Source organism: Strigops habroptila, chromosome Z (genome assembly GCF_004027225.2).
Source record: "Strigops habroptila isolate Jane chromosome Z, bStrHab1.2.pri, whole genome shotgun sequence".
NCBI lineage: Eukaryota > Metazoa > Chordata > Aves > Psittaciformes > Psittacidae > Strigops > Strigops habroptila.
In genome coordinates this window covers 66,112,011-66,138,805 of record NC_044302.2, presented here as the reverse complement: position 1 = coordinate 66,138,805, position 26,795 = coordinate 66,112,011, and the positions used below count along the sequence as shown (strand labels likewise).

General features: G+C 39.3%; 1 protein-coding gene across 3 annotated transcripts in view; it reads left to right on the top strand.

Annotated features, from left to right (window-relative positions):
• Positions 1-26,795, top strand: part of FOCAD (focadhesin) — a 97,418-nt gene that overhangs the window by 54,297 nt on the left and 16,326 nt on the right. For all 3 annotated transcript variants that reach the window (XM_030511415.1, XM_030511413.1, XM_030511414.1), the window contains 12 exons: positions 324-512; positions 764-885; positions 10,003-10,095; positions 12,111-12,199; positions 14,447-14,488; positions 16,756-16,864; positions 17,349-17,465; positions 18,914-19,152; positions 20,595-20,684; positions 23,283-23,430; positions 25,294-25,413; positions 26,397-26,519. In XM_030511415.1, coding sequence (XP_030367275.1) covers positions 324-512; positions 764-885; positions 10,003-10,095; positions 12,111-12,199; positions 14,447-14,488; positions 16,756-16,864; positions 17,349-17,465; positions 18,914-19,152; positions 20,595-20,684; positions 23,283-23,430; positions 25,294-25,413; positions 26,397-26,519 — 1,481 coding nt within the window. The remainder of the gene's footprint in view (positions 1-323; positions 513-763; positions 886-10,002; positions 10,096-12,110; positions 12,200-14,446; positions 14,489-16,755; positions 16,865-17,348; positions 17,466-18,913; positions 19,153-20,594; positions 20,685-23,282; positions 23,431-25,293; positions 25,414-26,396; positions 26,520-26,795) is intronic.

The following is a 26,795-nucleotide window of genomic DNA, read 5'->3' as shown; positions in this document are numbered from 1 at the left end:
TGTCATTCTGTCAGTGTATGACAGTTTACTGGTGTAGCAGTCAGAAGGCAATCAATATCTCATGGAATAGTTAAGACCATTTTTCTTCCCTGCCTTAGTATCTGACTTACTCAGAGCCTCTTGAAGTTGCAGTGTGGTGTTGCAGTGGTGTCAGAGAAACTTGCTAAGAGTTCTGGTATCTGACATTACTAGTCTGTCTAAGCTTATCTCTCCTGAAGCAGGGGTATCGTTTTGGGTTTTCCAGGGTTTGTTTGGGGTCCTTGTCATCAGGGTCTGTGACATTCCCTTTCTTCTCTTCCCCCCCCCCCCCCCAATTCATGCAGCATTTGAAGTGTTTGCAACATCACTTGTGAAACAGGAGATGACCAACATGCCCCGTAGCATCTATCATTCTGCCTTGAGAGGAGGGACCACATGGTCAGACCAGGGGAAAGCCCTGGCAGGTGTTCCAAACTTCTTGCTGAAAATGTATGAAAGGAACAAACAACCAGGCATGACGCCAGGCCTTGCAGGTAAGCTGTCAGTTTCTTGAAGTTAGACAAATATGCATGCTTTAACCCAAAGATTTCTATGAATCTGAGAGTTAATCAGTTCAAGAAACAATGTCTTATGCCACTTGCCTATGCTTATATAGGCTTTTTAAATTGAAGGCTTTGTTAACTTTACTTTGCTTTGGGTTCTCTCCTGACTTCTGCAAGACTTATGAACTATTACCATGAGTATTGGTATTGACCCTTCTTTTCCCCTTCCCTCCCTCCTTAAGCTGGTATGTTGTCGTGTTACGACCTTCCAGTCCATATGGGCAAAGATGGCAAGCCTATTAATCGATTTCTGGCCAGCAGGGGCCGTAATTTCCAGCAAATGTTGGTAGCTCTCATTCATGAGGTAAGTTGCTGGTTTTCTTCCCTTTTCAGAACTGCCTTACTGCCTCATTTGTTTACGCTAATTAGGTATTGGCATCAGCTAGCAATGGCATGTATGAATGTGTGATAATTAACTACAGTTGCTGTGAGGGCCAACTAACTTAACATGTAAATGCTTTTTAAGTGTTCGTTGATGAAGTACCTCTTGTGAAAATCAGTCAGCAAACAGAAGCTGACCTTGCCTTTATTTGCCTTGCAGACTACTATACCTGCCTTATACCTGTTGAATGTAACCAGCTGTAGGTGAATAACAGGTCTGAACAACGATGGGGTTTTGTGGGGAAATGACATCTGCACCTTGCTAAGACTTGCTATTCTGTTTTAAATGTTTCAACTCCCTGACCTATTAAGCTTACATCACAGAAACCATGCAGTTACCTTTGGTGTAGTTTTGGAAAAAGGGCACTTAAACATTACAGAAAGTAAAGTGCTTGTAACAAAATCTTTCAGGGTTTAGAATAATGGTACTTTTATAGTTCATAAAAAAGTTGGTCTTTGAGAATTTTGGAGAGCAGTAAAACAAGTAAGTAGTTAAACTGGATCCAGGGAAATAAATGGTCCTTTCCCAATTTTATGCCAATGAGAGCAGTTACTAACAAAAGTGGAAGTGTATTCATTTCTTTAAAAATTCATAAAATAATTCTGTTAATACAGTCATTTTGTATTGCTGCAGAGGTTAATTGCATGTGTCTGAGGGTGAATTTTCTGCTCACAGGGCACGATGAATGTATAAATTGTATTAATCTGATACAAGCAAGAGAGCTTACATGATGATAAAAAAAATCTTCTATAAAATTTACATTGAGTCTTAGTCAGAATGTCCAGGAATAAAAACAGTGTATGAATATCTGGACATTTTAAAGACTTTCTTTTTTTCCCTACCCCACAGCAGTACTAATTTCTGTTACACTTTTCAAGGATAGAAAAGCTTAAATGCTCCCATTACTCCTTCTTTTTCTGTCCCACGTACAGGCAGTTTGGTGCTATTAAAAATAATTTTGTTGTATGCTGTTTTGTACAGAGGAGCCTTTTCTTCAGAGCATAGTGTGTTGATCCTGTGTTGATAGTGAACTAGAACTGTGTAAAATAAAAGGAAGTGTTTATCTAATACTCTTACTGTACTTGTTGCAGAAGTTGGAAGAGGTAGAATGAATAAAACACGGGTTGCAGGTGGGAGTGTGTTTGGGTCCTGATTTTGGTTTGTGACGGACACCCAGTAGACCTGGAGACTAGCAACTGCAAAATTCCTTTATGATGAATAAAATCACTGACATCAAACACTTTCTCTTATGAAGCGTAGCACAGGGTTTGAGTGGGAAGGTTGCATGCACAGGGTTTGGAAAGTTTTTTGTTTACAAACTGAAAGACTGACACAGAACACAGGTGGTCATGCAGTAGAAAATGCGTGAGGGCTGCTGCCTTCTGATACTGTGGTGCAGCTACATAGTTCTCTGCCGGCTTTGCTCTCAAGTCCTGCTTCTGGCTTGTTCACTCTGCATTTATACTGGTTCACTCCTTCCCTCTCTTTAGAGCAAATGAACTAGTTCCCTTTCTAGCAAACCTGTCTGCTGCATTGTTTGCCTGAAGTTTCCAGTCAAGCGATGTGAATGTTGAAATTGGCAGCTTCTACCTAGTGCAGTCTTCCAGCTCTGAACCATCTCTCAAACACTTCCACATACTAGCATGCATATAAAATTTTTACCTATCATACAGTATCTTATCATTTTGGTTCTTCTATACTGAAAAGCCATGAAATAATAATCATGTCTTGTGGCCGTAGAGGCACCACGTGGATCCCAGTAGAAAGTAGGCCAAGGGGTACAAGGATGAAAGCTAGGCTGCACCAGTTGTACTGGGGTATAGAAATCCCTCCCTGGTGCTCTGTTATGAAGGCAGTGGCAACAGGGTTCTGAAGTTCTTCAGATCTCAAGTTCTCTCTCAAATAGTAAAAATAAAACCGCAAAACCACCCTTAAACACAGATCTCAAGGTATCTAATCACTTCGGCAAGTTTAACAGGTATTTTCCATTTTTACATCTGACTGCAAAGGGTGAAAGCAGAAACTGGAGATAATACCCCTCATCCTCACAGAAGTGTGCAAGTGAAGTGAATGTTTTCTAACATTTTCCAATGGAGAGCACCAGGGGAAGTCCAGAAGGATACTGCAAAACGTGTCATGGAAGCAGATTTAGAGTAAGAAGTTATGAATGGTGCATGGACTTGCATAGCATGAGCTGGATGGAGTTAGTGATATATACCAATGACTGGAGACAGAAATATTTTATTAAGGATCTCAGTCTTTTACAAAGTCAATTGGTTCAAGGTGTATTAAAACTAAAAAGAAACCCAAGTATGTTTGAAATACAAACGTAAGCACAAAACATCTTCAGACAATCCTAACTGTACCCTTTTAGTGGAAATTCACAGTAACTGTAAAGTTTTAATTGGAATAACTTAGTATTTCTTTTCTGAGCTAATAGTGCTTTAAAAGACAAGTTTTTTTCTTGCCTTTTTTCCCCTTGTACAGAGAGATAGTTGGAGTTACAGACGTCAAGAAAAAGGTATTTGGGTCTTTGGTGAGAAGAGAACAGTGTCCCTGGGCTCATCTGACCAAATTTTGTGCCTTAAGTGTTTGTTTAGTCCTCAATGGTCTTCTGAGGAGCAGACTTTAACAGTAAAAAAGGGAGCTTAAGCTATAAAGCTATCAAATAGCAGTATTGGTCTAAGAAAATTGAGTTAGTAGGACCTAGGCTCACCTTTTCCCTGTACTGTGGTTGTAGGAATTGATGTGTTTTTGTGAAGTCATTGCTGCAGAGTTCAACGCAGCACGTTAAGCAGGGTTTTATTAGAGGGTTTAAATTACCAGAATGACATTCGTTTGCTACTGCTTTGAGTCCTTTTTATTTGCAGAGAGTGGGGAAGGGGGTGTTAACTCTTACAGTGACTTCTTAAGTAAAGTGAGAAGCATTTGTTAAAAAGGCTTAAAGTTGTCTTTGAAGTATTGCTCTCAGCATAAAACTCAGAGAAAACTGTGAGGTGGGTGTAAAGACCAAGAAATTACAGTTAAATGGAAGATAGCAAGCATCCATTTATTTTATTTCTTGTAGCTGGCATTTCCCTAGTTAGTGATTAGCAGTCATCAGTATAATTGCTGTACTGGGATAATAAGGTTTTTGTCTCTTCAGTGCTTTGCTTTATGCTCATATCTGTAGAATATGAACCTACAGGTTGCATATCTGTCTATATATCTGTATGCTTAGTCGCCATTATTACACTTAGTTTTTTGAAAACTGGGGCATGGGGGGGGGCTTGAGGCAACCAGTTTCATTTTTGTAAGATTCTTTATGTGTAGAAAGAAGAGTGATGCCTGAGATTCTGTTACCAGGAAAAAAAAAATTAGTTATGTGAGGTTTGCATGCAGAGGAAGGAATTTCTTCTTATATGTTTAAAAGTCTGTAAAGCATACAAATAACAAATGCATGGGTTTAGCTGCCGTTCAAATCTGATAGTAACAAGAACAGTGAAAAGGTAATTTACTGTTAAACCTTAATGGGCCAGACATATTCTATCTCCTAGGTGCTACTCTAGATGAGGGAATGCATGCAGCTGTCATGCTGATCAATACCTGTCAGCAAGATCAGATTAAGATGATCAGGAAGCAGTTTTGTTGTCATTTGGACTGGTATCTTGCAGGAGGCAGAACATAGGTTCAATAAACAGTAGTGCAGTTAAAATGCTGTATTGCTCTTTACTGGTGACTTGAAAAAGGAGGATCATCTTTCCCAGAAATGGGGATATGCTGTTTGGCCAGTGATTAAACAGAGCTTGTTAACCTCTCTTTGAGAGGACATGTAAGCTACTGTAATCACAGTGGTCAGAAATCACACAGACCATGGGTTTTGTTTGTTTTCTCTGCAGCTGCCTGGATCAACTATACAAGAAGCCCCCTGAGGTTATCACAGTCACCTGGGCTAGATTAGCTAATAATTACCTGTGTTTCAGTTTTGGTAGTAAATCTAGGAGTTTACAGGAATAATCTCTTGCCAGTTTCACTTCTGTTGTGAAAATTAATTAGGATTAATAGTCACATATATTCACATCATGCGCCATATGATTTGATGGTTCTGTAAATGTATGCTTTGGGTTAAAGTTACGAGGCTTTCAGCTAGCTACCCATCTTTTCTTTCTTTAATGGAGGTAAAGGGAATGCTTCATGCAATATGAAAGAACAGAGCAGCCTTCTTTTGGCACACAGATGGGGTGTATGGTGGCCTTGGCAATTGGAACCAGTGCAGTGCTTTTAGAATGAAGGATGGTCTTGCCTTCACATGTTTCTCAATATTCAGGTGCCTTCTTTGTGTTGAAAATGACATCGTTATTTTGCCCTAATAATTAGTCGTATTTACAGACACAATTACAAAGTTGGGTGCCAGTGATGAGTACAGTATTAAATACTGTTCTACAAATAATGATCATGTTAGGCAGTCTGTATACTCATGGAGCATTCCCTGCTTCTGTTTTGAAGTGCGTTCATTAGATGTGCTGCGATGACATGCATCTTTGAGCACTGAAGTGGAAAGCTCCTTCTGTACATTTCCTGCCTTATCCGATTTTGATGCGATCAAGAGATTTATGGCCTTATTCAAACCTTATATGTGAAGTACCTTAAGGTGATAATTGGATTTCCTAGAACAGAATTCACTGTAGTGTATTCTTCTCTGCCGAGGTATTTCTCTGGATGTAGTTCAGATTATGAACTGCTCTGTGCTGGTTTTCACTCCTGAATTTACTGAATGTATCTCCTCCAGTGATGAAATGGTATTCAGGAAGTAAGTTTGTAATCTGTAGGTTTTTGCTTTCCTCCTCCTCAGTCTAATGTGCCTTGGAGAAACTCAGACAATTTTTTTCTTACAAAGAAACGCTGGGAGAGGATTTGAAAGTGTATGCATGCAAGTATGTTAAAAAAGAGCCTCTAAGCAAAATTTGAAATTAAGAGAGATGCTACTTCACTGTTTCATTGATACAGATATGTAATGCTAGCCTCATTTATGAACTGAGGATGCAGTTTATATGCCACATATGTGAGAAGGACATTTAAATACATGCCTAAACATTTAAATGACATATGGGTGTTGCTTAAAACGTGTTTTCACACCCACACATTTGTTAGAGATGAGCTGAAATTAGGAATCAAGTGAGTTGGCAGGGCTATTGAGGTGGAAGCCTGTTGTAGTTAGTAAAAGAACTCACTGGGATTCCCAGTCTCTCTGTTCTACAGCAGGTTTTAAGATCGGCCATAAATATTAATGATATCATCGTTTCTAGGTTCTGTAGGCAGTATTCTCTCTATTAGATACCAGGGAAATGATAGAATCAGGCTTAACTTCACTGTTCTCTAACTTTGTTTCGTGTGCCCTCTGCTGGCTGAGTATCAGTGCAAAACGAGTGAGCGATATACAAAGATCGCCGGCAAACAGAACGGTACCAGTCCTGAAAGAAAGCTCATCCAGACCTTGCCATGGTGTTTGATTTTTAGTGGGAGTGCATTGGAGAGGGGAAATGACCTTCTGATTTCGTTTGCTACTATTTTTTCGTCTTGCAGACGCGTGCAAAACTTGTGCTGTGTGTATTCAGAAGTGTTGAAGTACAGGAGTAGTATCTCCTGTGGTTTGCCAGCATTTCCTGTCTTGGCATTTGGCCAACACAATCTATGCTTGTGTGTCGTGTCAGGGAAACGTCCTTAAGCTTTGATCAACAGGTCCTAGTAATCACCTTTGATTGCTAGATCCTAACTTATGCTGTTTCTTATTGCCTCAGATGTCAGGCTGCAGCTCGTCCTACTCAGCAGACTGGCCTGGCTGTGCTGCCGCCTGAGAAGGTCAGAGGACCAGTGTGGCAGTGTTTCATTACCACTCATTGGTTCAGAAGTCACTTGACTTCCATTCCCTGTGCCTCCCACTGGCCCAGTATCTTCGTACACATAAACTGCACACTCAAACAAATCTGAACTTCACTTACTGTCAGCTTTGTCTGTGCTTGTTAGTATTAGTTAATGAATGCTTAATGTAGTTGTTGTTATCATTATGTATCTAGTGATAGAGGAGGAGGAAAGACTGCTGCTTTTCTGTACTGAAATAGCGGGTATCAGCACTGCTTATGTGGTAATGTTCAGCATTATATCAAATCGTTTTCAGTCACAGTGAAACAGTGTTCTTTGTCATGTGAAGATGCTATATTCCCTCTTGTCTTTCTCTCATTCCACTTTCTGCCAAATTTACTGCCATGAAGAAAGTTAAATAATCCAAAGCTGCTCAGTAGGTCTGCTGGTCATCAAGTATATCTGCAAATTGTAGATAAGATGTGTGAGTTGCTAGTAATACGTTCCTGATTAGACCATATTGTCTAATTGCTTTAAATAAAACAATACACCCAAAGCTTTTTATTTCCTGCCTGAGCATCTGAAGTGTTTTGAAGGCCTGTTTTTAATCTGCTGCACAATAACGGATTTTGTGGTGAGCTTCATAGATCACCATGAGACAAATCTAAATGCGCAAATCTGAAATAGTTTCAGAGTAAAGACAAAGGGAAAGGCTAGAGTTGCTGCACATGCCTCAGGAACCTGAAGCAGACAATTCTGACTGGGGCCTTGAATGCTTATCAACAAGAGGTGATAGAGTCAAACTTAAACAGGGGAGATCCAGGTTAAATAAAAGGACGAAATTCTTCACTGTGAGGGTGGTGAGGCACTGGAACAGGCTGCCCAAGGAAGCTGTGAATGCTCCATCCCTGCAGTGTTCAAGGCCAGATTGGACGGGGCTTTGAGCAACCTGGTCTAGTGTGAGTTGTCCCTGCCCATGGCAGGGGGGTTGGAACTAGATGATTTTGTGGTCCTTTCCATTCCTAACCATTCTATGATTCTATGTTGGAGGAATTGATGAGCAGAGATGAGAGGGGTGTGTGAATAAAATTTAGGCTAAAAAGGAAGGACTAGCTTTACTGTTACTCATTTAAAGATGAGATTTCTTTTTTTTAATTCAGAATGTAATCATATTGGCTGTGGGGTAGAGTAGGTAATTATTTTGATTGGTTGACATTTAGATTTTATTCATTTGTATAGACGTATTAGTACTTACTCAAAACCGTTTTAGGTTTACCCCCAGCAGTGGGCATGAAGTTTTAGCATGGGTCTTTCGTTTTTGTTATAAAATCCATGTAAAGAAAGAGTATTGACTGTTTTACATAGATCATGAGGGGTGTAAAATAGAAGATGAACCACGAAGGTAATTAGCAGACAAGGAGAGTTCAGTTGTTTATCTTGGTTAATCATTCTATACAGAAGAGGCCAGTGGAGCACAAGATGGAGAAAGGAGAATTTTGAATCTATAGAGGCATGGAGTGTTTTACATGGTAACAGTGGCAAGCCTCCATAATAAAATAAAGTAGGAAGAGTGAAAAAGAAGAATAATAACTTTCTGGGATGAAGCCTCGCAAGATTAGTTACTCTAAGGGGGCTTTGCACAATTTCTGATCACAGGGTTTTTCCATTACTTGGGCAGTTTGTAATGTTCTTCTAATGTAGAAATAAAATGTGTAGGCCTTAAGCAATGGATACTGAGATACATTCCATCTCACCTCAGCCTGACATGTTTGCCTTTCCTTTATTAAATACTGATTACCTCAGAAACTGATGATATTGAGTAACTTGTTTCAGTGGAGTCTAAATGACACTGATGTCATTTTTTTCATCTTTTTGGTAGAGGCAAAAATAATTAGATAGTAGGAAGAAAAATAATTCTGTATGTCCACCTTTGAATATGATGAGAGGTAACAATGCGCACCCATAATTTTAATTATAGAGCTTGTGTTTTTTGTGGATCTGAAAACACAGCAGTTTAAAAGGAGAGAACGCCTGAACTCTTCTCTTACTATACTAAAATATTGCTGCAATTAAGACAGTAGCGGAGAGAGGGAAATAGAGACTCTTCTATTAGTTGTGATACACATTTTTTAATTAATAAATATATTTTGATTTATAAATCGCATAGCATGCAAATTGCAGGGAGACGTGTTCATATATTATGCAGGTCTCTGATGTTTGGAAAAACTTCCTTAGGGGCCTTGAATTTGTGACGCATTCTATTTCGCTTACACCTGTAATTACTTCATTAAGGTTCCAAGGGCTAGCAGATGGCTTATTACTGAGATCACTTGACTTCTTTTTTGTTTTTAAACATGCCTGAAAAAGTCTTTCAGTTAGTTTGCTATGGTACTTACTGAAGAGAACAACCTTGGGCTCCTGAAGGAAGTTTGATATAGGACAGCACATTTATGAAATTGTGTAGTTGACTGAGTTGTTACTGTGTTGTGAAGTTGAGGCTGTGATACCTGTGTAAGATTTGAAGGCAGGCAGGAAAAGCTGCTGCATACTTTAAATTATAACTGAGGTGGTCTTGTTTTCCTCTTGTTAGTTCTGTACTGGTGCTTCCTAGAAGGAAACTTTGTCATTGCTTTCTTTTTTTAACAATTAATTTCCTCAAAGGAAGTTTGAACTATGTACTTGAACGTAATTACATATACCCCAGTCATGGACACTAACTCACTAACTTAATTTAAATAATCTCCCCTGTATTTAGATAGTCAGGTACTTGTATTTATTTTATATCTGTTTAAAGCTTTTAGAAGCACCTAACATCTACAAAAACTGTGACAAACATAAATGGCAGCAACATTTTTGGTTGGAAACATGTTTATTCTGTGTGTATGTTTGTCTACCAGCGCTTCCAAGTGTGGTGCTTACTGCCACATACAATTCCACTACTCTCTCTGGGATCAATTATCTGTTGAACTACCTGAAGCAACCATCAGTAATGAAGCTGAAATTAACTTAGTGTGTTAACCAGAAAGGAAAACAAAGTGCATTATCATTTCAGTTTCCTACAGCCATGTGTAACATCCCATAGGTGTGAGCTTATAGGGTTGTTCTTCCAGTGATTGCCTGCAAATCACAGGTTACAGAACATACATTCTGCTATGTTAGACTTAATGTAACCAGTTCTACCCTTTCTGGTGTGTTGCACAGGTTAACATTCAACCTTCTGAGTGGCACCGCTCCATACTGCTGCCACACTCCTGGTTAGGATTTATGAGTCGAACCTACAGTGCAATCCTGCAGGTAATTTCGAGGTTCATGATATTGTGCACATTAATGCTCATTCAAGTGCTATGAGTTTTATTTTTACCAGCAAAAGCATTCTCACAAGTTAGAATAAGCTTGAGGTGTTTAGTAGTAAAATTTATGAAAAGAAAATAAAAATGAGTCTTCAGTTAGTCGCAATACAACCTGGGATACTTTGGAGAAGTATAACTTCTGCTTCAGTTTAGGTTCTTGCCGTTTGATTCCTGTGTCAAGCTGCAGAACGTGCCAATTCTTAGAATTTTTAGAATGTGAAATTTTAGCTAGAGGTCTAACCTATTATTTTGAGTAGCAATTTTGTAATTAGAGTACCACAAAGGAGACAAAAGCTATCAAGGAATGATTAATTAAATAGAACCTCTCTTTATCAGCATGTAATGATGTCACAGTCTGAGTGACTCCTCTTTTTATTTTTTTATCTTAATTTTTTTCCTATCTAATGATTAGAAAATATCTTAAATTCTCTTTCTCATTAGGTTAGCTGACCTGATATCTAAAGCAGAATAGTATCATTTGGTTTTTCAACAGGAAAATTATAAAAAAAACTTTTAACAAATAGATGACTTGTAGAAAGTTCTCTTTGTGCTACTAGAAAGTCTTACTTGTTTATTTCCAGGCCACATCAGCTATTTTCAATGTGAGCATCTCAGGTTGCTGGGCAAATTCTAGAAGCTTTGACAGCAAAACATACTCTGCTCTCACATTTTCAAAACAAATTTTATCTTGGCCATCAGCAAAATATTGTATTCTAAGTGAGCCAACCCCATTACAAAGCAGGCAATGGCTATTTAAATTGTAATTTCAGGTGCTAACTAGAGAGCGGGCCATTGTTGCTTGCATTTAATTACTTTTCTATTTTACTTCCCTTTTGAGTCAAGACTTCAGGAGAAGCTTGGCATTTACCAGATTTGTTTCTGAAAGCCTCTCTTGGATTTTGTGCCATTTTATTGGGCAGTAAAGCTATTTTTGTTGTTTCTTAAGTCCCTCACTGGAGACGTGGTATCTTTACTTACTCCCTTTGCTTCTGTAATACGTATCGTCTGAGATGGCCAGAAAAGACTGCAGTATAGGATGAGTAGTCTGGATAGTACTTAATTCAGTATTTCTGAACAGCTAGTAGTCATTTCTACAGTTCAGAGGCAGACATTCACAGAGTCCAGTTCACCAAAACACATGCGTGAGGATTTTTTTCCCTTTGGACACCTGAAAGTCCTCTTGTCTACTCACATGCTTAAGCACTTCCACCAGTTTGTGCATTCAGCATGTTTTTGAGACTTTCTGTAACCTTTTGGTTGACATTTGAATTTACAGGATTGACTCTCTCATATTCTCAGGTTTCTCTGCACACCCAAACTACAAGTGTTCAATACCTGACCCTGGCTATATTTTTTCAGTTAAGGCTTAATAAACTACTAAGGAGCAGTAACTGACAACCTAAACAAGCTGAGATGTAATTTGCATTGGGATGGAGACTGAACATTAAAACAAAGCTGCTTAATATGTTTAGAGAACAATTGTTATGGGGCCAGAATCCATATAATCTCCTTTAAAGTACAGAAAGAACTGTTGTAGGAGGTCACAGGGAGGTTAGATGATAGAAAGGAAAAGGATGAGGCATTCTGCTTTAAGTAGTGCGTCAAAAAAAGTGATGTTTCGCTGTTAGAATACATTTTAGCTAGCAGGCTTCTAAATCTTATTCCTTGCTTGTTGTACTCCTTCCCAAGGGAACTTGTATCTTTGCAAGGACTAGGAGAGATGTCTCAGTATCTGTGACTGTTTGTGCCATCTGCAGCTTGTTTTCCTCACTCAGAATAAAAAATTATGAATTTTTTACCTAATACATTGTATATTACATCTGAAAAGCAGTCAAGTTCACTTACGAAGTAGCCCCCCAATGGAAGACTACTTCTGTTACCTAAGTGTTCTCTGAGGAAATCTTATTATGATGATTCACTGTGAAAGATCTGTTTCTGACTTATTCTGTCATCCTGCAGGGGAGGCAGGCAGAGCTGGAGATGCAGTTAAAACATGGAAAAGAGAATCCTGAAGAGGTGCAGTACAAGCAATTTACAGCCTGGCTCTGGTAAGGAAGTGCTTATTTGGTTCTCATCACTTGTAATGGCAAGTGAGGGTGCAGAGAAGGCAAGACTTCAAGGCTTTTAGTTTTGCAAATTTGAAGACTGCATGAGCACTATTGAAAAGCAAAACAAAACAGACACTAGATACAATGGCCGAAGTGCAGGTGGATTGGGAAGAAGCTACTGAGTAACTGTCTGTCCTTCCCCTCTACAGTGTCTGAAATTTTGTAGGGTAAGCAACTGGAAGAAATGGAAAATTGTATTTGTTTTGTCTCATGTTAAAGGAGGCAAAACAAATGCAACAAGCAAAACTTACATGTAGAGACTAAGTGAGCTGTCTCGCTGAAAATGGCTTGATAAAAGAAAGGTAAGCCGTGGTATGAATGTTGTAGTGAACTGAGACACACCTGAGTTTGTATGGCAAGCTGGCCATATTGAATCTGAGGATATTGTTTGAAACCAACCATATGATGGACACGCTGATCCATATCCTCAACTCCTTCTGTTTCAGTCAGCTAAGGAGTGTTTCTCAGTCTATCAGAATTTAGCCATACACGTGCATAGCCAGGGGAACAAGGTGGGAAGTGGAGGCTTCAGGGAGAGAAAGAGCTACGTATCCATGGACTGTGTAAATACACTGTTAATGTGTTTGTTCACAAGTGCATTGGGAATAAAATACATACAGACAAATTCAAATGGCCTTTGCCTGTCAGGCAAAAAGGTGTTACTAAGTCACACTTAACAGGAATATAAAACTAGAGGGGCCTACAGTAAATCTGGAGAGAGACTTTTTACAACGGCATGTAGTGACAGGACAAGGGGGAATGGCTTTAAACTGAAAAAGGGTAGATTTAGATTAGACATTAGTAAGAAATTCTTCACTATGAGGATGGTGAGACACTGGCACAGGTTGCCCAGAGAAGTGGATGCCCCATCCCTGGCAGTGTTCAAGTCCAGGTTGGGCAGGGCCTTAAGCAACCTAGTCTAGTGGAAGCTGTCCCTGCCTGTGGCAGGGGGTTTGGAACTAGAGGATCTTTAAGGTACCTTCCAACCTATTCAGTGATTCTATGTCTGTTGTTTTATTCCAGCTAAATTTAGATTAAAGGGTTTCATAGAAAGATTAGTTTGTATTTCTGAAACAGTGTTAATGTAAGCTATATAAAAAATTAACAGAATGCCCTGTAACAGCAGAGAAATCAAAGCAATAAGTGAACGTAGAGCCTGGTGTTAGCTTTCATATCTTTACTGTTGCCCTTTAATTGCTTGGTGCTTCAGGGCTTTAACTTCAGTACCCATTAAGCATTTGTGTTGCTTACTGGGTTTAACCTGACTGTGGACAGCTTGATACAAACTTCAGTGTTAATGCTTTATTGTGCAAGTACTGTGAAATTTTGCATTCATGTTTGCTAAGTTGGTGTGTTTCTCATGTAGATGGGTTTGAAACTGTCTGCAAGTACAATATGGTTATGAAGGAAAGCCTGAGTAGGTTTCTTTTACAGCCTGAGAATAACTCGGTCTTATAACATATGTCCCTGTTTTACAAGGCATGTCGTGGACCTGTGATTGGAGAGTATCTTTTTCTGTTGGATGAAAGTCATGGCCAGGCTGGTGCTGTATGTTGTAGTGACAGAGGATCTCTTTTCTCACCCAAACTTGGCAATATAGAAGATTCACTGCATCTCTGCTTCTGTCTTGATAGGAATGCAAAAGTAAACAAATGCAGACAAGTAGCCTATTATAAATCAGCTACAGTAATGCATGAGAAATTTTAATTACTCCTATGGCTTTTATTTAAATGGATCCAGGTTACTATACTGCCTAATAGCACAACTGTCTATAGTAGTTTCCAGGAGTATAGTAAGTGTTCGATAAATTGTTATGCTTGTCATGGTAAAATATTTTCATTTTATTAAGCTAAGACATAGCACAGTGATCTGGAATCTTATGTTAACAGGTCAGTGAACACATTTATGGCTATTGTATGAAGCTGTATTTTACAAAAAGTGGTATGAAGTCAAATAAAAGCACTTTATAAAACACTGGTAGCATACATGATAATGAAGAAATATTGGGTGGTACATAAGCACTTTTATAGTTTTAGTGCATGTGATTAATTTGTGCGAAGTTTTCTGATAGCAAGATGAGGTATTTGTTAACCTAAAACAGGCACGTGTAAGGCATAAGGGGAATTCAGCTGAGTTCATGCTACAGTTTAATGAACGTGGTGTAAATTCTTTCTGTTTCTGTTGCAGGGTCAGAGATATGTTGACTGATATCATCAAAGGTGCTTCCAAGTAAGAACTGTTTAATTTATTACAGATGAGAATGAGTTCTGTTTTGTGGCAGAAGATGTAAGATAATATTTTCTGCAATTGGTTATCTGCCAGTTTCATTATTTCACATGACTGCTGTTTACGAAAGAAACTCTTCCCCACCCTGTGCCATGAGATTTTTACTACAGATTGTGTCTGTTAGAAAGGCTGATGCCTAAAGTTTTGAGTAAAACCTGGGTAGTGCTATGTGCACTATTAGTAAGTTGGGTTTTTTTAACTAGCAGCCTCAAGTAGCTTCACTTCCCTAGTCCTGCTGGTCACATAATTTCTGATACAAGCCAGGATGCTGTTGGCCATCTTGGCTGCCTGGGTACACTGCTGGCTCGTGTTCAGCCAAGCACCCACCCTTTAGATAATTATATACATTAATGAGGTCCCTTCTCAGCCTTCTCTTCTCTAGACTAAACATGCCCAGCTCCTGCAGCCTTTCCTCGTAAGAGAGATGCTCCAGACCCCTGATCGTCCTTGTAGCCCTTCACTGGACCCTCTCCAGTAACTCCCTGTCTATCTTGTACTGAAGAGCCCAGAACTGGATACAGCACTCAAGATGCAACTTTACCAGGGTTGAGTAGAGGGCGAGGATCACCTCCATCAACCTGCTAGCCACAGTCCTCCTGATACCCAGGATACTGTTGGCACTTCTGGCCTCAAGGGCACACAGCTGGCTCATAGTCAACTTGTCATCCATCAATACTCCCAGGTCCTTCTCAGCTGGACTGCTCTTGTAGGTCAGCCCCCAGCCTGTACTGGTACTGGAGGTTCTTCCTCATCAGGTGCAGTACCCTGCACTTGCCCTTATTGAACCTCATTAGGTTTCTCTCCGCCCAATTCTCCAGCCTGTCAAGGTCCAGCTGAATGGCAGCACAACCTTCAGGTGTACCAGCCACTGCACCCAGCTTTGTATCACCAGCACTTGCTGAGGGTGCACTCTATCCCTTCAGCCAAGTCGTTGATAAACAAGTTGAATAAGATTGTACCCAGTATCGGTCCCTGGGGAAGACCAGTGACTGCAGGCCTCCAAGTGGATTCATGAAATATAACCTGCTAGAAGTCAATGGCTAACAACACTAAATGTTCTGTACATAGATTGGGTAATTATTTAAGGCAAGAGATATGGGGAGATTTAAAAAAACTTAACTAAACACTTAGTTGTAATTATTTGTAAGTATGTCTTATCTGAAAGGAAATAGTTCTAATGTTCCAAGCAGGAGCGTTCAGTGACATTCCACTAAGACCTTTGTGTCCTATTTTAAAAAGCAAACCAGAAATCAATATTTTTTTTTTTTTTGGGTGAAAGTGAAATTTGTGGGTTGGAAACAGATGCCTAATTTTTCAATTTTTAAATTAAATAATAAATAAAAAATAAATAATTAAATTTTTACAGCAACAGTTGAAGCTTTTAGAAATGGAAGACTGGTGCAAAAAGTGTACTGCATACTGGTCTAGCGTAAGATTAAGTGTTCTAGTACAGTTGTATTGTTCAGCTGTTCAGTTGTAAAACAGCTAGAAGAGTTTCAGCAGGATTATACTGCAGTATGTTTTTCTGGGAGTAACTGGGATATTGACATCTATCTTTTCATGAAACTGAACACAGTTACATTCTCTCTCTTATTTGCCGGTGGCAGATTTTTCTTGAGTTCTGAAAGTAAAGGTTAAATCATGGTAGAATTTAGTACTCTTTGAAACCTGTTGTTTTCCTTTTATGTTAATGTTTTTATAGCATAAGGAAGTAATTCAAAACTTTTTTTTGAAGCTGAGATTTCAGTGATGGCTGGTCTGCTAAATCTCCTGAACAGATGCTGTTGCAGTGAAGCAGCACCTGCCTGTCTAGCGTTCTCTGTTCGAAGAACTTTTTTTGTTGTCCTTATGTAGAGATGGTACTAGCTAAGACCAACTGGTGCATTTCTGTGAGTGCTGCTTGCTCTGCAGGGTGGCAGTTGTTGTTACAGTGGAAGCAAGTTCTGTTTTTATACAACTTTGTGTGTGCTAGGCTTTATATAAAAGACAAGTAAGAAAAAAGACTGAAACACTTCTCTCCCCCATTCTTTATTTCCTGAAGATGAAGTGCACTAGACTTCTGCTGAGCTAGAAGACAGCCCAATAGAGTTGCTAGGTGCAAAGGCCTTCCCTCCTGGACCAACTGTAGCATAATTTCCATGCACTGAGATACATGTTTTGTTGCCTGCACCTCTGTTATGCTTCTTACCTGTTTGCCTTTTTCTGTCCAGAGACAGCCCAGTGGTGAAAGGAAACTCTATTTTTGCCTTAACTGGTCTTGCGGTTGCTGTAGCCAAATACGAAAGCAGCCTTTCCTCAGACACTGAAGGAATGCCTGAGGTGAGTCAATGTGGGAAAGGGTTTCTCTACTCTAAGTGGAATATAAGGAAGCGTGTTTGGGGGCCTGGTATGTGGATGTGAAGTACTTTGCATTTTAAAGTTCACCCTACTCAGTGAGTGACGTCTGGTAGCTGCTGTGTGATCTACACAAAAGGAGGCAGAGTGTGTAAGCACCTTCTCAGAAAAACCAGACTAACACATTTATTTTTTGGTTTTGGCAGATGAGATAGAGGTCTAGTGGACACTGAAACTCATCTAGCCTCCTTTCTCATCATTTTTGGTTGCACTGAATAGTACCTGATGAAAAGTAGTGTCTCAAGGATCAGCACTGGCAAATAAGTCATGCTACTTACTGTACATAAGAATGACAAAATAATCTCATTCCTCATGGATCATAACTGGAACATCAGCTGTTGAGCTTCTGTTCAGGTAGGACCAGATTGAAGAAAAAATTCTAAAGAATATTTGGGTTTGATCTTTGCAGACTGAACCTGATTTTCTTCCCACAAAACATTGGATTTCTATGGTCACAGAGACCCTCTTTAGTATTGTGAATAGCCGCTATCACCCTAAAGGTCAAGTCTTTCCATGGTTCTACCAGGTACGTGTTGTGATCTTAAAGGCAGGAAAATATATCTGTATTTCATACCTGGAGTTCGTAGTGTGGAGTTTCCTGGTTCTGCTTGCCCTGTAGTAGTTGTAATACAGCAGAATTAAAACTTTTCTTGCTTTTTCTTTCATTATGTTTTCTGCTTATATTTGGGTTTGCCTTGAGTTTTTGTCTTAATTACCGAAACAGTAAAAACCACAAAACCACGTGTGAAGATATATGAATGAAGGAAACTGGGGGGGGGGAGAGAATCAAACCCAAAATCCCTTCAAAACCTGGAATATTAGGCATGTAGGTACATAACAAAACTTTCTAACATGAACAGTCTCTCCTCAGACCACACTGTCAAACACTAGAGTGATTGTGACACCATTCCTCAGGGCTCTGAAATGCATGCTTTTCTCAAAACCTAATAGTTACAGAGCCAGTGATTCTTACTCTATGGCATGTGACCCCTGCCATCTTTGATAGGGGATGTAGATCAGCAAATCAAATGTAGTGTTAAATGAATGCTAGACTGGTTGGACGTAAAGAGATTCAACTACTTGGTCGGCACTAGCAGTTCTTGCTGAATTGTTTCTGTGACTCGTGCCTTTGAAAATAATGCTTTTTAACAAAGGTGGTTTTGAGATGGAACAATGTGACGATGCATTTGTAAAATCCACTCTGTTTAAAAATAAATAAATTAAAATCTTATGTTTGTAAAATTCTAAGGCACACAATAGAAATTGCTGTCTTGCAGAGTGCCTTACATCCTGATGGGATTTTTTTTTTCCTGCTCCTTTTCAGACCTCCATGTGGAACTTAATAAATGTACATTAGGCTGTTACTTAGAATCAGTTCATTGCTATATAAGTAGAGGTAGCTGTATGGATTTTCCATTTCAAAATGGAAAGGAATTAAAAACCTTTGAAAGCATCTCTATTCTTTATCTTGCCAGATCTTATGACATTTTGTCATCCTAGGTGTAATGCTTTTAAGTTAGTGCATTTTCTAACTCACCTTGGCATGTTGTAATTACAGAAGTACATTAACATCATGGCTGGTTTCTGTTTGCCCTTCTGATCACCCTGCTGGATATTTTAACAAGGAAAGTGAAAACTCAAATAGACCAATGTGTTTATGTGCAGACTAGCTATTAAATTCATCCCGTCTTATCCTTTGTTTACAGTTTCATGCTTAACAATCTTCACTTAGAAATTGTATTCTGAAATACCCTAGTTTTAAGCTGTTTACAAGGTAAGGCAAGTGGAAAAGTTACCATAAGCAATTCCATGAAACATTGTTTATTGACAGGTTGCAATAGTCTGTGCCACTGTTTGCTGTATAGGTGTTTATTTTAAATTCCTAGAGTTTTGAGTGTTATTACCTGGAAAAGAATTTTATTTCCCTCTCCCAAGAGGAAAAGAAAATAAAAAATCCTTTTTATGTTTTTCTAGAAATCCTATTCGGGTGAAAATACTGCTAGTAGTATAGCTCGTTCCTGTGCAGCCACTGCTTTGTCTCTCCTGGTGCCAGTTTTCATTGTATCATGCAAGGAGAAGGTTGAGGAGGTCCTGAATATGCTGACTGACAGGTTGCCTGGAAAACGAAATGCTGATGAGTCTCAAGCTGTTCAAATCCACATGGGCCTTGGGTTGGGGATGTTTATCTCACGTTTGTATGAAGAAAAAGTCAGGTAATGATTACCATATGTAACACAGGTGTGCAAATTACATTTTTCTTTTTCCTGCATGTGGCCTTAAGTTCTGAGGAATTCAGAGTATTTACAAGTCATAGGCAAATGAGTCTTGAGGGGCTTTGCAACATTTCCGAAAAGGTGTCTTTTATTATCAGTCTTCACCACCCCCTGCCCCGGTGCTATCCTGAATATTTTGCCTATTTTTTAGTATGAATGATTAATTTTCATAGTATCCTTAGATACTTGTGCAAAACAGTCAGCTAGAAGAGCCACACATACGCTTTTAAGGAGGACTAGCTGCCGCAGGAGACTTAATTTTAAAATCATTCACAGTTCTCATCCGTTCCTTTCTTAGTGGTGCTTTGGAGATGGGATAGTGTCCATTTATATCATGTGAGTTATGCACATGGGAATGGAGCTACAGGAAGTAGTGGGCTGTCCTTAAGGCATGCTGTTAACGACTATGTTGGCAGCAAAGCAATGTTCTGAAGTTGGTAGAAAAGGCCTTCTTTACCTTCTTTGGCCACAGTTGCAAACTTCTGATGATTCCAGAGAAATTAAGAAGTAGGTTTAGCTTTATACTCCTCCAGCTTCGTCACTACTAGGGATTCTGTCTGCCTGTACATCTATAATAAATGTTTAATTCATGCACAAGCACAGGTGTCAAACCGATTTGGCTGTCCGTTGTTAATTTGCTCAGTGAGGGCTAATGTTTCCAACACACCCGCAGCACTCTTCTAATCTTTGTGCTTTGGCATCTTGATGCCTTGCTGCCTCTGACTCAGCCACTCTTCTGCTGCCCTTTATAACTTCAAAGCTTAATCTCAGACATCCTTTCAAGCATTGACTTGCAACAAGAGCAAAACTTGTAGGGATGTAGCTATAGCTAATACCAAATCATAGAATTAGTTTCCATTAATGTCCTGTTCCTTAAGAAAACTGTACGTGTTTTGTAGGAGAGAGTCCCTATGACGTCTTCGGAGTGAGATGTAAATGCCTTTTTTTTTTTTTTTTTTTTTTTTTAAATCGATAAGTTAAGCAACGAGAGATTTATGAAGCTAGTATCTTAAAATACCATGTATTTTCAGCTTAAAAATAGTTACAGGTCTAGTTGAGATCAAGTTCTATCAGTAACCTCCTCCTTTTGTCAGGCATGTTCTACAAATCCTGGGTGCTGGGAGTTGTAGCTATAATGGTGGCCAGTTAAGGTGTGAATATGTTTTTGTTATTTGTATATGAGTTTGTTTATATGAATGTGACACAAATGACCAGTCATACAGTTACTGCTTACAGACTAGTACCAGAACTTGTTACAGGAAGAAAAGAACTCTATTTACTGGCCCTTTCAGTCTCAGTGGCAGATTTAATATCCTGTATGATTTAAAGAGCAGAGGTGTGTTTGGGATTTTTTTTTTTTGGTCTCCGTTTTGTTTTTGTAGTGATGTATCCGGTCAACAAATGAACTTAGTTCTAATGAAGTGCCTGAATGCACTGGAAGACTCCTGCTTTGACACCAGTCTGGAGTACAGGTGAATTTCCTTCATTACTGCTGATATTTTGTTGTATTTTGAGCTCCACTTCTTTAATTCATGCTCATATTCCTTCTATTATTCTGTTCCTTCTATTATTATATTCCTTCCTATTAATTCTACACAGAAGAGTATAAGAATAGGGTAAGAAGAGAACCTGTTCTGAGTACTTCCATGGAATCACCAACTTGTGCAGGCTGGTGAGGACCTTCAGAGGTACATGCCCTCCCTAAACACTTGGCCATGGGCTTGGACTACACTGACCAAGGCTTTACAGTCAGGGTTTGAAACCTTCAGGACTGGACACAGCACATCTCTGGGCCCTGGCTCCACTCTGGGGCTGTCCTTATCTCCATGCGAACATCTGATGTTTCAGCTTGTGCGCCTGCTGCCTCTCAACCTCTCACCGTTCAAGAGCCCAGCTACATCTCCTCAATCACAGAATCATAGAATGGTTAGGGTTGGAAAGGACCTTAAGATCATCTAGTTCCAACGCCACTGCCATAGGCAGGGACACCTCACCCTAAACCATGTCACCCAAGGCTCTGTCCAACCTGGCCGTGAACGCTGTCAGTGTCAGAAATGCTGTTGGGTGCCCCCAAAGCCATCCCTTTTCACAGATGAACTAGCTGTGGTCCCACAGCCTCTGCTCTCAGGCAAGGTCTGCAGCCTCACTGGAGACAATTTCCATGAAATTGTTCAGTTTTGTTGGTGTCTTCCCCCAACACTGCTAGCCCTCATCACTGCATTGGGTGCTGTGTTTGGCCATGACTCATCTTGTTGCCCAGCAGTGCCAGGGCTGTCCTCAAGAGCTGATGTCCAGCCTCTCTGGTCCCAGCCTGGTGCAGGACTGTGAGTTGGTGCTTCTTGAATTTGAGGATGTTTCAGCTGGTTTATTCCTTTGTGTACCATCTCTTCTAAGGGAGTGTGTCGATAAATAAATAGATATGTGAATATACATGAGTGTATGCATATGTGCCTATATTTAACACACACAGGGGTTTTTTTCTGTACACTCCCTAGTGCAAGGTGAAAAGAAGCAATGACCAGTACAGCTAATCCCTGCCAGTGAACACACTAGTAAAAACCATGGGCATGTATAGAGAACTACACAGTCATGCTCACAGGCAGTGGGAAGATACCAGCAATTCTGGGAGCAGGGTTGCTCATCTTACCTGCACATGTGTATTTTTGTCACCAAACAATAGTGTAAAACTGTGTATGGAACTGTTGTGTAACCCATGTCATTTTGTTGACTGTTCATGAATTCAGATATGCCAGTTACTTAAAAATACTAATTCCAAAGGTTTGTTTCATCATCTTTGCTGGAAAAAGAGACACCACTGCCAAGACTCCAGTCCAAGTCTAGCCATGCTCATCTTCTTCATCCCCAGTTGCTGAAAAACATTAGTTTGTAAATATGACCAAAGTTGATTTCAGAAGTTTCTTTTTTTTTTACTGAGCTGAGTAAAAGAGGTAACTCTTCCCATTTCTAAGTTGGATAGCAGAAGCTTAGAAGAATGCCTAAGATCCTAGTCTCATTTATTTGACTGCTTGCTACATGCAGTGTCTGTCATTAGCATGCTCAGAGACATGTGTGAGGGGAAAACCATCTTCATCTTCAAGTAAAAACTGCTTCTTTAAACTATTGTATATGCATGCCAGCGAGAGATTATTTTCAGGGCAGTCAGTATCTGCTATGCTTTTAGTATCTCATGATGACAGCCACAACTGTTTGAGAATTTTCTTACACAACTTTTCAGTATTATGACTGATGACCTGTGGAAACTGAAATGTGGGAGTACAGATACTGAATTTAGTAAGAGTTCTGTGGTCCAGAATGGAAATTCTAGTCAAATCTGAAAAACAGGCAGGGACTGTAAAGCTGTTCATGCCAGCAGCCGTATTAAATCATGTATAAGAAGCTATGTTCTTCTTGCCGCAATTTTAAGTGTCCTCAGCATCAAGCTGTTGGTTTTGCTGAATATGTCTGCCCTGCTGAAGCTGGACCGCTGCTGCCTTTGCTGATTTTAGTGCACGTTGGATGCCAAAAAAGGGCTGTCATGGTTTAAATCCAGCTGGCAACTAAGTACCACGTAGCTGCTCACTCAGCCCCCTGCCCTCCCCCCCTTGCAGGAGTCTGAGAGCAACAGACCCTAATACAGCGAGTGGACCTGCAATTAGTATATTTAACTGGGATATCAGAGTTTGGGATGTTGGTATAAATCAGACGTGGAAGTTTGGATCCATACTTATTCACACCAGTTGTTGTGCGTGTTGATGGGGCTATTGGTTCTTCAGGGGCCAGAAGAAATTTCTTCAGAAGAAGAAATAACGAAGCTCTATGTATAGGATTTATTATTTTTAGCACACATTTTCTTTTTATGCTCTTCTTTCATGCTGTGTCTCCTGAAAAGCATCCACCTATGTGTGAAATAAAAAACATTTGTAAAATTGACCACGGTAGTAATTATGCACAGGGCTAAAAATCAGGCAAGGCCAAGATGTCTTTTTGCTTGGCAACCCATGTTAGAGTGAAGAGAGAGTTCAGAGCAACCACAGCGTACTTAATCCTTTTTCTTTTGTCTTCTCCTTAAGCACTGGATGTATTTTGGGAGTAGGACTTGTTCTGTCAATTATGAGTCACAGTAGCCAACCAGAGTCACGAGTGCATGTTTCTGCTTCATTGCGAAAACTCTGCAAATACCTGAACAGCAGTGGGGACCAAAGCAGATGGGTCCAGGAGGTATGACATATTTTATAAACCTTCCTTTTACTTTGTTGCCTCCCTTTAATAACTAGAGACTTTTACTGAAGCTTTGTACCTGTGGTACTGGAATACTTGGTTTCTATTATTTCTTTCACAATATATGGTTTTATATCTGCTGAATAAAACAATAATAATAATAGAATAACCTGTAATGCTGCACAAACATTAAGAAACTGCCTAAAAAGTTAAGAGACATCATTCTTTCAAGTTCTTCTTTAATTCTGTAACCTCAGATTGAAAGTTAGGTCCTGAGTAACTGGGTATGGGTCTCTCTTACATTCAGTTTATTGCTTATCTGATCTACTAGAAAGCAGATAGCAAGTTACTGTCAGAATCTTAATGCTAATACTTCCTCCTTTCATATGTCTGTTTCCTTCTTTGAAAGCTGCTGTCTCTAGCTAATGTGAATCTTGCACTTGTGAATGTCGCTATGGACCCATGTGCTGTTTTCTTTCCATCTATGTTTTGAAGAGTTAAACTGAGTTCTGCTAAGTTTGTGCACCTGTTTCAATTTATTTTGCCAAGATACGTCCTGTAAGTTTTTGATGTGGTCTGTGCACTAAGTCTGTAAACTTGTTAACATAAAAATTGAGAAGGAAAAGAGATGAAATTGGAGTTCACAACAGAAACCAAGAATCAGTAAGCAGGTATTTTGCATGAAAAAAAAGCAACCCTGTACCTGATGTATGTAAGCCTGCAGGAGCTGAAAAGCCGAGTTGCATAATCCTCTGTTTTCTCTAAGGGAGTTAGCAGAGATTGGTAGTATTACTCTTTTCCTCCTCTTGATGCTGCTCTGAAAGCTCTTTATTAAAGGTCGTCTTTTATGAAGTTTAATTTTTTTGGCAGTACGTCTGTGTTGGGGATTAGCCTTTTGCAGTTTATGGTTCATGCATTAAAAGGGCTTACAGCTATGAAATCATTCATCTCTCCCCAGAGATCTCAAAGTGCTTTACTGAACTTAAACTGGGCTCAATACAGCAACTTCTGAGATGAAAGGCAGCAGCTGTTTAACATCATTAGATACTTTGGGATAAGAAGCAAAACCTAGCCTTTTCAGTTAAAATCTCTGAAGGAATAGTACAGATAATTACATGAGTAAAATTTGACCAGCACCCTAGGATTAATACTACTATATTTATGAGATGCACAAGAGGCTCTTTCAGAGCTGTAAGTGGCTGGGATATAATCCTGTACTTGAGAGGTAACTTTGGCCTGCTGCCACAAGAGGTACAATCTGAACATTACTTGTTCCAAGTCAGTTTGTTGTCAGTCCTGCACAGTATGTAAGTTCACTTAAAGCCATGTGTTGTTCTGTTGCTTAGCTTTGATGCAAAGGATGTAAAACAGTTGGCACAGTGGAAAGTTCAGACTTTGTTTTCTTATTCTCCACGTCTAAGTCTGAAGAACAGAAAAGCAGTGTCACTTGTGAATCCTGCAAGGACATGAGGCTAGTGTCATGCACTGTGTGTGTGAGGCAGTTCTACTACACGTTCCTTTTCTGGCCTTGTGGACCTGCTTGTAGCCCTGATGGGATCACAGCATGCTGTGTATGCTCACATAAATAGCAATCAGATACTTGTGTTGAGAAGAATAACTACATTTGTGTGGAAGGCCGGGAGTTTGGCCTACATAAAACCAGAAGTACTTCCAAGCTTTAGTTGTATTTGTTTCGTGTTAGTGCTAATGAAGAATCTTTCAGAGAGGGAATAAACATCTGAAAGTGTAAATAGAAAAGTCATAGCTTTTGTATCATGGTGGTACATTGCTCCATGTGCACATTGCTACAGTGAATGTGATCAGTCATCAGTTAACAGAATTAATTTTTTTTTTTTTTTTCAGGTACTTGCCTATTCTGTGGCCTGTTCCTGTGTCTCTGCTTTCAGTGTTGGCATCATAGAAGCACATGAGGCTGAGGAGGCCATGAACAAGCTACGGACCTTAGTGGAAAATAATCAGCAGGTCATAGGGCTTTGCTTCAGTTCTGGCTTTCTCTGATCTGTTTAATATTGGATACTGCTTTATCCAGACTATAATTTCCGAGAAAATTATATTGATTTACTTTCAGCATTAACTAACACTGAGCTTGTTGTGCATACCATGCAATAACCAAGACTACCACCTGATCCACTGATGCATTGTCTACAGGTGTATAGCAATTCCCAGACAGTGAAGTAAAAATAGATTTTATAGGTTTGATTGCATTTAGAAGGGAAGTTGGTACTTTTGAGTTACTCATGTCTTTAGTCTCTGCATCATGCCAATTTTTGTCCCTTTTGTAACATGTTTCTTCAGATTCTTTTTCTTACTAGGAAAATACATCTACTGTGCTCTTTTGAATTTTTTGCTTTCCTTAGCCTCCAGACAGTGCATCATAACCACAGCCGCAGCTTCCCCCAGGTGTCTGTTTCATCCCTAGTGTCCTAATGTTACCCTCTAAAAATTCCAGAAATAATCTCCATTGTCTCCAAATTACAGTGCATGTTCTTCTTTGTTACATGCTTGCTGGATAAAAAAGAAAAAAAGAAAAAAAAAAGAAAAAGAAAAAAAAACCCAAAACAAAAACACCAAAAAGAAAAATCCCAAAGCAACCATTTTGAATCAAAGCCTGCTATTATACTAATCAACTTTTTAGAATGTTCATGTGGAAAATAGGAAGTGAAAACAAGCTACCTTTGCTGCAGATTTTTAATTTGTATCAGAAAGTGCTCTAAAATAAAGGCTCCAGATCAATCCATGTGCCAAAGATCAGTATTTAATCTCAGAAAATATTATGTCACTTGACATGAGAAAATACTTGAAACAAGAACGCATCCAGTATTTTATACAAAGACATTGCTTCTAATTATTGGTAAATAATAATTAATGTTTCAATAATAAATATTTAAAAAAATACAGAATCATTTTGAAGATCTGTTTTTTAATGTGTCTTTTTCGTCTTATAGACCCATGGTTTTGCTTTAGCTCTAGGTGCAATAGTACATGGATTGTCAGCTTGTGGTCATGGAAGGGCTGAAGACCTGAGTAACAGACTAATGCCAGCATGGATAAAAACTGTGCTTGCAGAGGTAAAGAAGTTGGAATTCGTATCCTGGTTTTTGCGGGGAGAGGGGGAGTGGGTATTTTGAATGAACAGTAGGGACATAATTTTCCTTGCTTCCGCAGGAGTGATGCTAGGAAAAGTTAGGACTATTTGAACATGCTGTTTTGATATTTGGAAGCAAAAATACATCTTTGGGCTGTTGGCTAAAGGAAAAAAAACAAATCTTTCTCTTCTGCTTGGATGATTTGAGATGTGCTTATCTTAATGAGATCATAATTTGTACATCTTTACTAATTTGGAA